Source organism: Mastomys coucha, unplaced genomic scaffold (genome assembly GCF_008632895.1).
Source record: "Mastomys coucha isolate ucsf_1 unplaced genomic scaffold, UCSF_Mcou_1 pScaffold21, whole genome shotgun sequence".
NCBI classification, from domain to species: Eukaryota; Metazoa; Chordata; class Mammalia; order Rodentia; family Muridae; genus Mastomys; species Mastomys coucha.
The window spans coordinates 37,740,530-37,750,047 of record NW_022196904.1 but is presented as its reverse complement, the minus strand read 5'-3'; the positions used below and the strand labels follow the sequence as shown (position 1 = coordinate 37,750,047).

The following is a 9,518-nucleotide window of genomic DNA, read 5'->3' as shown; positions in this document are numbered from 1 at the left end:
TCCCCTCCCCACCCCCACTCCTATTCTCTTCCTCTCTCCCCCTCCCTCCTCACTGGGTTATTTGTGGCTCTCACTCTGGGTGCAGTGATGATCATTAATGTCTTGCTGTTTCTGTGGTGTTGGAATGTCAGTATTTCAGTGGCCTCTTTGTGACAGTGTTCACAAAGTGCCTGAAGTGGCTGCTTTCATGCTTCAGCTTTGTGTCTCCTCCTCCAGGAAACCCTCCCTGGTTGTGTTAGACACCCGTTGTCTCTGTTCCCACCATGAGAGCCTCCCAGGTGGAGTGTAGCTCGATGACAGAGTATATGCTTAGCATACATGGGACTCTGGATTCAAGCCACAGCACCATACACACATGTGCACATACACTGCATGCAAACACTGCATACACACACTACACACACACACACACACACACACACATATACCCCACACACACATACACACACACATACAAACACACATACCCACACACATACACACACACATACCGACGCACACACACACATACACACACACACACACACATACACACACTACACACACCATACACCATACATATATACCACACACACATACATACTATACATATACACCACACACACCACATACTACACACTACAGATACACTATACACCACACACATACCACATCACATACCCCCCCACACACATACACACACACCATATACTATACATATACACCATACACACATCATACACAAACACCACACCCCCCTCCCGCACACATACACTACACATATATACCACACTACATATATACACCATAGATCCCACACACTACATGTGCGTACCACACACAGCACACACATTACACACTACAGACACACTATACACTACACACATACCCCCCCACACACACACCGTACATTATAAATATACATCACACACACATCATACACACACACAACATCCTCCTCCCCCACATACATATATACCACACTACACATATATACCACACACACCACATACCACACACTACACGTGTATACCACACACACCATGCACACTACACACTATATATCACACACATACTATACATACTATACACCACATACATACCACACCACATAAACATAGTATACACACACATACCACACATACTACACACACTACACACCATACACACATACTATACACACACACAGACACACACACCACTGTGGGAAATGATACTTCAATGAAGATTGAAATCGTTACCACATGCACTCAGGAATCAGAAGCAGGACCACCACAAGTTCCAGGCAGCCAGGGCAGAGTAGTTAGCTGATGTGCACAGGCCTTGCGTTCAGTCTCCAGCACTGAGTGCAGCAGTTATCCTACACTGACTTCTTTTTTTTTTTTGGGGGGGGGGGGTTTCGAGACAGGGTTTCTCTGTGTAGCCCTGGCTGTCCTGGAACTCACTCTGTAGACCAGGCTGGCCTCAAACTCAGAAATCTGCCTGCCTCTGCCTCCCAAGTGCTGGGACTAAAGGTGTGCCTGGCTCTACACTGACTTCTAATGCTTTGGGAAGCCATTTGCACATGGTTCCGGGACTCTGCAGTGTTTTACAGGAGAGGAAACTGACACTCAGAGAGAGCGAGGGGCTTCTTTAGAGACACCATGGCTGAAAGGTGATAAGTCTGGTTTTAAACTCGGGTACTGCTCATCTCTAACATGGCTGAACCTCCATGTGAGGTGGGAATGGCGGGTGTGCACATGTGACAAGTGTGGACAGGGTGCTCCCCACGGTGACCTTAGATCACTTATAGCTTTTACTCAGGCCCTCCTAGACAGATGGTCCACCTTTAACCTCACTCAAACAGAAAGAGCCCAAGGACCCTCTTATTCTCCAGAGGACAGGGAGGGGCCTTTTGAGTCATGCCCTGGTCAGGCAGCATCAGGACTGTCCCATCAGAGTCCTGCTGCTTCAGCCACCTCTCTAGTCAGTCCTGGGCTTCCTGGGCTTTCAGTGGCTACTACAGGTCTCCACAGCCGGATGACATCATGGGGCATGGAGAGCCTACTGATTCATTTAAAGGAATGCTTAGGGCCAGAGAGGTGGCTAATGAATAAAGCTGATTGCTGCCAAGCCAGGTGGCCTAAATGTAATCCCTGGGTCACACATGGTTCCAGGAGAGAACTAACTCCCCCAAGTTGCTTTCTGACCTCAGATGTATGCTGTGGCACCTGTGCATGCACAAAATAAATAAGTTAAAATTTCATTTCATTTTTAAAAAGAATATTTATTAAGCATCAACTTGCAAATAGCTTCCCTAAGAGCTTGTGAACACAGAAGTCTAGGGCATAAGGTCTTCCTGAGCTTTTGGCTTCTATGAGATGTCAGGCAGTGGCTCTGGTCTCTTCTCTCCTGCACATATATATCACGGGCCTTTCACCCCTCCCAGGACACAGGGTGTCCTCTCTTTCACTCGACATCCACAGGGCCTCCCTTCTTAGGCCTCTTGCCTGGCCTGGTACACGTTTATTCCTTTTCTTCATTTTTTGGGACTGGGATTTGTGTTGCACAGACTGGACTCCAACTCCCGATGTAGCAAAGAGTGATCCTCTTATCTCTACCTGGATGCCACATTTCATACCACAGGGGTGCCCCAGACCTTGTGTACCCACGTCTTCACAAAAACCTAGATGTTCTGGCTCCCCTTTAAAGCTTCATTAAAAATATATCTACCTACAACCGTGTGACAGACCTAATGACAGTATTTCTGTTTTGAATAGGGCACAAGTTTCTTTATCCACAGCCATGTGATCTTTAGTCTGGGGAAGGAGGGCTAGAAGCTTCATCTTCGAGCTACAAAAGGGGGAGTCTGTTGCTCTGTTTTAAAATATACAGATAAGGACCAGTGAGTTTGAGAGGAATCCCTTATCTGGCCAACATGTGTGCTCAGTTGACTGTCCTGCCTCTGCCACAGCCAGGTGTGTGGTGGTGGTTGTGGCAGAGTGGGTCATGGTTCTCCATCATGGTGAGCAGGGATCTTGGCGAGCTGCATCCTGCTCCCATGAGTACCTCGGCAATCCTAGCCATCCCTGTGGCTGACCATGGCACAGCTTTTGCACCATCTGTGATTGAGGGACAGATGCTCTACCACCTTTGTGTGCACCACCATTACTTCGTTACATTAGTAAGGATGGTATTGATAACTGTGCTTGGCTTTAAAATAACACCTTCTGTTCTCCAGAGCTGGGTTTCTGAGAGGATGCTGGGATATGAAGTGTTAGACAGGACTGGGTTTCCCTGAACCCACTGTGCCTGTATTGTTTTGACCTAGCCCCAACCAAGCGGACATGTTTCCGTCTGCCACAAGCCACAAGTCTGTTGATGACAGTCAACGGTCAAAGTGTGACTCCAGGTCAGAGGGCCAAATGAGATAGGGACAGTGGGTCTGGGGTAGTGTTTTAGCATCATGAAAGTCTGAGTTCACATGTCTCTAACTAGCACACAACCTTGGGCTAGCCACTTCACCACGATGAAACTCTGTTTCCTCCTGTGTAAAGCAGGGACCCAGATGATTTCTTGCTCACTGGGTGCCGGAACCCTAGAGCACCGTGCTTTCTAATGTCTTATCTCTCACCCCTTCCAACCCAGGTGGTCAGGTACTGCTGCCTCTAGCCCTTCCCTACCTTCCAGCCTTCCACCCCCTCCCTTTGGTGGTTTGGCAAGTGCCATGGGACTCCACAGCCCTGGAGCCCAGCAGGGTCTTCCTTAGAGCACCTCTCATTGGGTCTGTGCCTATTTCTTACTGCCCGCAGTCAAGAGGTGTCTGACCTGGAGAGCTTTGGAGAAGTAGCTGTGGGCCAGGACCAGGCAGTTCCATGAGCTGTGAAGGCTGGTACACAAGTCACCCATGATACTCTATGACTGGTTCACAACCTATGGGCCGAGACCCCCTTTGGGGTCCCAAGTCAAGTATCCGGTACATCAGATATTTACATTACAATTCATAGCAGTAGCAAAATTACAGCTCTGAAGTCGCAATGGAAAAATTTTATGGTTGGGGGTCATCCCAACACGAGGAAAGAACTATATTAAAGGGTTGAAGCGTTGGGAAGGTTGAGCATCACTGCTCTAGGGAGTAAGGTCTCCCACCATCTTGGCCCCTAAGCCAAGATCCAGGAACTCTTTTTTCTCCCACCATCTTGGCCGCTAAGCCAAGATCCAGGAACTCTTGATTCTCTGAAAAGACTCATGAGAGCCCTTCCCGAGTTGGCCTGGTCACTACCAAGGTCACGGTCTTGGGTTTCTTCTCATTTCGTTCCCATCACTGTCTGCCCTGTAGCACCTCCCACATCCTTCCAAATGTCCCCTGTCAGGGCAGTGTCAGGAAGGTGAGAGCTGCGTCTTCATGGGAAGATTGGTGTAGTCGTGCTAGAGGGTGGTGGCTCATCAAGTTCAAAGTCTTCCTGGGAGGCAGCGATGCTGAATTTGGAAACGGACATGCCGATGCTTCCTGAGATCTTCAGCGTAAAAGCAGAATGTTTTCCCCTGATTATTATCTGAGGTCTTTCTGGAGTGCAAAAAAGGGTGACTTAAACTTAAAAGGAGGTCCTGGGAGCCCAAGGGGCTAGGGCTGCCCGTGCACTCTTCTCAGCCGTTGTGAGTACTTCCTTCCCGTCTTTCCCACAGTCCACACCAGGTCCCTCCCCTCCCCTCCCCCGGCCCAGAAGTCACTGTTCAGTGGACTTGGTTCCCTTTCTGAGGCAGAGAACGCATCATGCCATTTGCCATAGCTGTTCTGTTTGGGCTCCTCTGTGATCTGCTCTATTTATTCTTGTTCCATTCACAGAGTAAATTCCCAGGGGCATGGAGGAAGAGAGGCTGAGAGTCATGTGTGCCTGGGGTTAAGACTGAGCCTTGTTCTGGTCCCTCAAGTGGGAAGATGATGGAAGAAGAGGCAGACTTCGGATGGATTTATCAGTCGAGTGCATGCCTCTGTGTGTGTGTGTGTGTATGTGTGTGTGTGTGTGTGTGTTTGTGTGTGTGTGTGTCTGTGTGTGTCTGTGTGTCTGTGTCTCTGTGTGTGTGTCTCTGTGTGTGTGTCTGTGTCTATGTGCATGGTATCAGAGGTCAATGTTAGGTGTCTTCCCCAATTGCTTTCTACTTTACCTTTTTAATTTTAAGATAGTGTGTATGTGTGTGTGTGTTTGTGTGTGTGTGTGTGTGTGTCCATCTACCAATTCTGTTTTATTTTATGAGAGAGGATTTCACACTCTGTAGCTGAACATAGAGCTCTCTAATTCAGCTACTGGCTGGCCAGTGACCCCTCGGGACTCTCCCCTCCCATCTCCCTTGTGCTGGGATCACACATGGCTCCACCAGCTTTCTTATGTGGGTGCCAGGGATTGAACTCAGATCCTCCTGCTTGCACAGCGAGTACTCTACCAACTGTTCCCAGCTCCCAACTCCCTCGTTCCTGGTTTTTATTTACAAAGAATGGCACAGGCCTTGCCAGCACGGAGGTAGTAATCCAGCTGTAAGAACGCGACGAGAGTCACTCTTCTGAGAGTGACGGCCACCACTGGTCTTCTCTGTCCCACAGACACAGTTTCTTGGAGTTTACTTTGTCTCATCCCAAGAATTCCTTGGCAACGCCTACGTCTTGGCTGTGCTTCTGTTCCTTGCCCTCCTGCTGCAAAGGACGTTCCTGCAAGCCTCATACTACGTCGCCATTGAAACTGGGATTAACCTGAGAGGAGCAATCCAGGTACTGGGGTCATAGCTCTTTTTCATTGTCGAAGCAGGCCTACCTTACTTTTCCTGTAGACTAGAAGAGTTCTACTGTAAGTTTAGTTTTGGTGCTCTTCCCCATATTTAGAACTAACCATTGGCTATGTAGTAGAAAATGGGAAGTATCTTGGAGCTGGGGTTGGGACTTGGAAGCCATGGCAGCTCTGGTTCTGCCTTGGACTAGACCGATACAGGATGTCAGCTGCTCAGCAGTTGGTTCCTCCCCACACTTGGAAGTGGCAGGCATTGCTCGTCAATTGCAGAGTTCTCTCCTGCTGAACACACGCTGTGGCCTCAGAATCCATCTCTAATTCTGGAGGCCTAGCAGACAGTCTGGGTGCAGCAATGCAAACATATCAACATAACGGATCAGCAAGACATCTAAGGTCCATTTGAGCTCTTAAATCTGGGGTCCCTAATGAGAGCTTCATGACATATAGATCTAAGCTTTGTAGAATTGATTGGCAGGATGATCAAAGCCAGAAAAGACTTAGAGCCCAGTGGAGGATGGCAAGCCCCTTGAGATGGATGCCCCAGCACTTACATGAGGACTTGAGCTTGGGGCTTGCATGGAGAACACTGAATGGGAACAGATCATATGGCATAGAAGCTTGTCGGCGTTCACATCAATCCTCTGTACACTCATCTGAGACCCCGTGTCCCCGGATTGACATTCTCCTTGTGCAAAGAGGAGGGTGAGGCCTATTCTGTTGTCCCTGTTGATTTTCACAAAACTGTATGAAGTCCCAAAGCTGTCTCATCCTCAGAACTTCTGTAGAAAGAGTAGATGTTGGGCATTATTTCCCTTTAGGTAGTTTTTTACAAAAATATTCTGTGGTGTCAGGAGCACATCCTGTGCAAGTCATTCAGAGGTGATGCTGGAAAGGAGCTGAAGAAAAGAGGAAGGTTCAGCTTGAACTGGAGCCCGGAGCCCCACCAGAATCAGCTCTGGTCTTCTTGATAGCCTGTGTTCATGATCTAGATGTGCAAATGATGCTGTCCAGCTTCAGTGGGTTTTCATGGAGAAAACAGAATTTGCTCGAGGCTATCAGCAGGTGGGAAGGGCGATTATGCCCGTGATAAACCAAGACCCTCACAGGTTCAAGGGAGATGCAGAGCTAAGAAGAACCAAACTGTGCAAACCCCAGCGTTGTCTCCAGGCCCTCCAACGACAGGCAAGCTTGTGCTACCACAACCAATTTTGTGGTTGGGTAATCTTGTCATCAGATCTGCTTTCTGTGTGTGTGTCATAAATCACACAGCAGCCCAGTGTTTTCCAATTATGCTAAAAGAGTCCTCAAGTGGGTTTTTAATATATTAGCCTGTAGTTGTTTTTTTTTTTAATCAAACTGAATCTTTTACATTAACCAGAGAGATTAATTCACGTGCCACAAGAAGGAAATGACAGCATTCATTATGGAAACGAAGTAGACCTGAAAGACATCTTCCCTTTAAAAGATTGCCAGAAAGCTACCTACAAAAAATGTGCCCTCATAGATGAAGACCTGTACATTACCAAGCAAAATTCCTAAATTATACATAGGTGCACATGTACGCACACACACGCACACACACACGCACACACATACACATGCACACACACACACACACACACACACGTACACACATACACACATACACATGCACACACACGCGCACACACACACACTCATGCGCACACATACACACCCCACCATCACATGCATGTAAGTGCTGCTTTATTTAACAGGTTACTCATGCCTGTATTAAGTTGCTGGCTAGCCTCTAAAGCTTAATTTCATGTAGCCAGGAAGTCCATAGAAAGTGCATAAATTTGTCCAAAAATATCACCATTATTTCCAGCATTCCCCCTGCTGTATATAAACCTTAGAAAAGGCACAGAAGGCACCCACGCTCTCAGAAAGCCTGACCCACAAACAAAAGCAAGCCGAGCTTAACACACGATGGATTAAAGGCTTTGCAGCCGAAGTGCAGAGCAATTGTGCCCAGAAGCAGACACCCCGTGGACATTTAAGACAAGACAGAATTCTTCCTTGTTCCAGAGCATGTAGCTGAAAATACAATCTTTCTGGAAGGTGCCAACAACAGGCACATAAAGCTTTCAGGTCCAAGCCCACAGGCAACCATTACCCTCCATGTTGCCCTGTAGAGCTTTTCAGGATGGCTGGGTTTCTAGGGATGGTGTGGGCGATTGACCCTCGTGACTGATCTCACCTCAGGTCTGCTGAAGGCTGACCTCTTGCTTTGTTCCAAGGCTCAGTGACTTGGCCCCGGGGTGGAAGTGACACATTAAAACAGGCTGTCCCTCGATTCCTCACTTTTATGTCTTTAATGTGCTCTGCCCTGGTCCCCAGTAAATCAAGAACACAAGAAGATATGGAGACCTGCTTTTAAGATTTAGGAGCTAATTATGTCTCGTCCCTGAGGGAGAGGTCACGCTTGCTGGGGAAGTAGCTTGCTGCTTTGGCCTTGGATTCCTGCCTCTTGGCTCATTATCCATGGTGTAGATCATTGTGAGGTTAGAATGACAGAGCCCCTTACAGAGCTGTTCTAGGGCTCTGTAGGGATGTCAGAGAACCATACATCCAGCCCTTTCCAGATGTGAGGTGGTGATAGAGATGGCAATGACGACAGATGTGAAGCTCTCTGCTCTCATTCCTAGACCAAGATTTACAATAAGATCATGCACTTGTCTACTTCCAACCTGTCGATGGGGGAGATGACAATGATGCAGATGTGAAGCTCTCTGCTTCATTCCTAGACCAAGATTTACAATAAGATCATGCACTTGTCTACTTCCAACCTGTCGATGGGGGAGATGACTGCTGGGCAGATCTGCAACCTGGTGGCCATCGACACAAACCAGCTCATGTGGTTTTTCTTCTTATGCCCAAACCTCTGGGCTATGCCAGTACAGGTATGAGATTTGTGCTAGGGGAACCTCCTGTCGGGGGGAGAGAGCTGGGGGAGGCAGTAGGACACAAAACCAGAAGCTACCTGTATTCATTGTGTGCTCACCTGTGTCTTCCATCCTCCGGGGTCTATCCATGCAGTGTACTACAGTGTCCCCAGGGTCTCATGCACTTCAGGCCATCCACACATCTCCCAGCGATCAGAGAAGGTACCACCATTAGGACATTGAAAAGTGTAGCTAACTTTAAATGACCAGTAGGATAGTCATAAAAGAACAGTTTTGTAAATACTAAAAGCCATATTGTAGGGATTTGGGATGTAGCATAGCTGGTAGCGTTAAATTGCCTAGTGTGTGTGATACCTGGATTCGTCACCAATACCACATAAACCAGGATTGGTAGCATTAAATTGCCTACTGTGTGTGATACCTGGATTCATCACCAATACCATATAAACCAGAGATGGTTTTAGAGGCAGGAAGATCAGAACTTCAGGGTCATCCTCAACTATGGAAGGAGTTTAAGGCCATTCTGTTGAAGTTATTTGAAATGGAGGTTTTGTTCTTTTGCCTTGGCTAGCCCCAAGGTCCTGAGTTCATGTCATTTCCTGACTTAGCCTCTTGAGTGCCTAAGACAATTAGTGCACAGCACCAGGCCCAACTGATACTCATTTTTAATACATCAGAGACTGTGTCTTCATGCCTACAAAACTGACCAGCACACAAAAATTACTAGTGTGAATTCCTACTAAGGAATGAGGGCTGGGATGCAGCTCAGCTTAGCATACATGAGCCCTAGGTTAGTTCCTAGACATCCCAACCCCCCACTGCACCTCACACACAAAGCACACAAATGATGTAA

General features: G+C 47.7%; 1 protein-coding gene across 3 annotated transcripts in view; it reads left to right on the top strand.

Moving 5' to 3' along the window:
• Abcc8 (ATP binding cassette subfamily C member 8) overlaps nucleotides 1-9,518 on the top strand; it is a 78,599-nt gene that overhangs the window by 20,466 nt on the left and 48,615 nt on the right. For all 3 annotated transcript variants that reach the window (XM_031386703.1, XM_031386701.1, XM_031386702.1), the window contains exons 7-8: nucleotides 5,558-5,722; nucleotides 8,507-8,662. In XM_031386703.1, coding sequence (XP_031242563.1) covers nucleotides 5,558-5,722; nucleotides 8,507-8,662 — 321 coding nt within the window. The remainder of the gene's footprint in view (nucleotides 1-5,557; nucleotides 5,723-8,506; nucleotides 8,663-9,518) is intronic.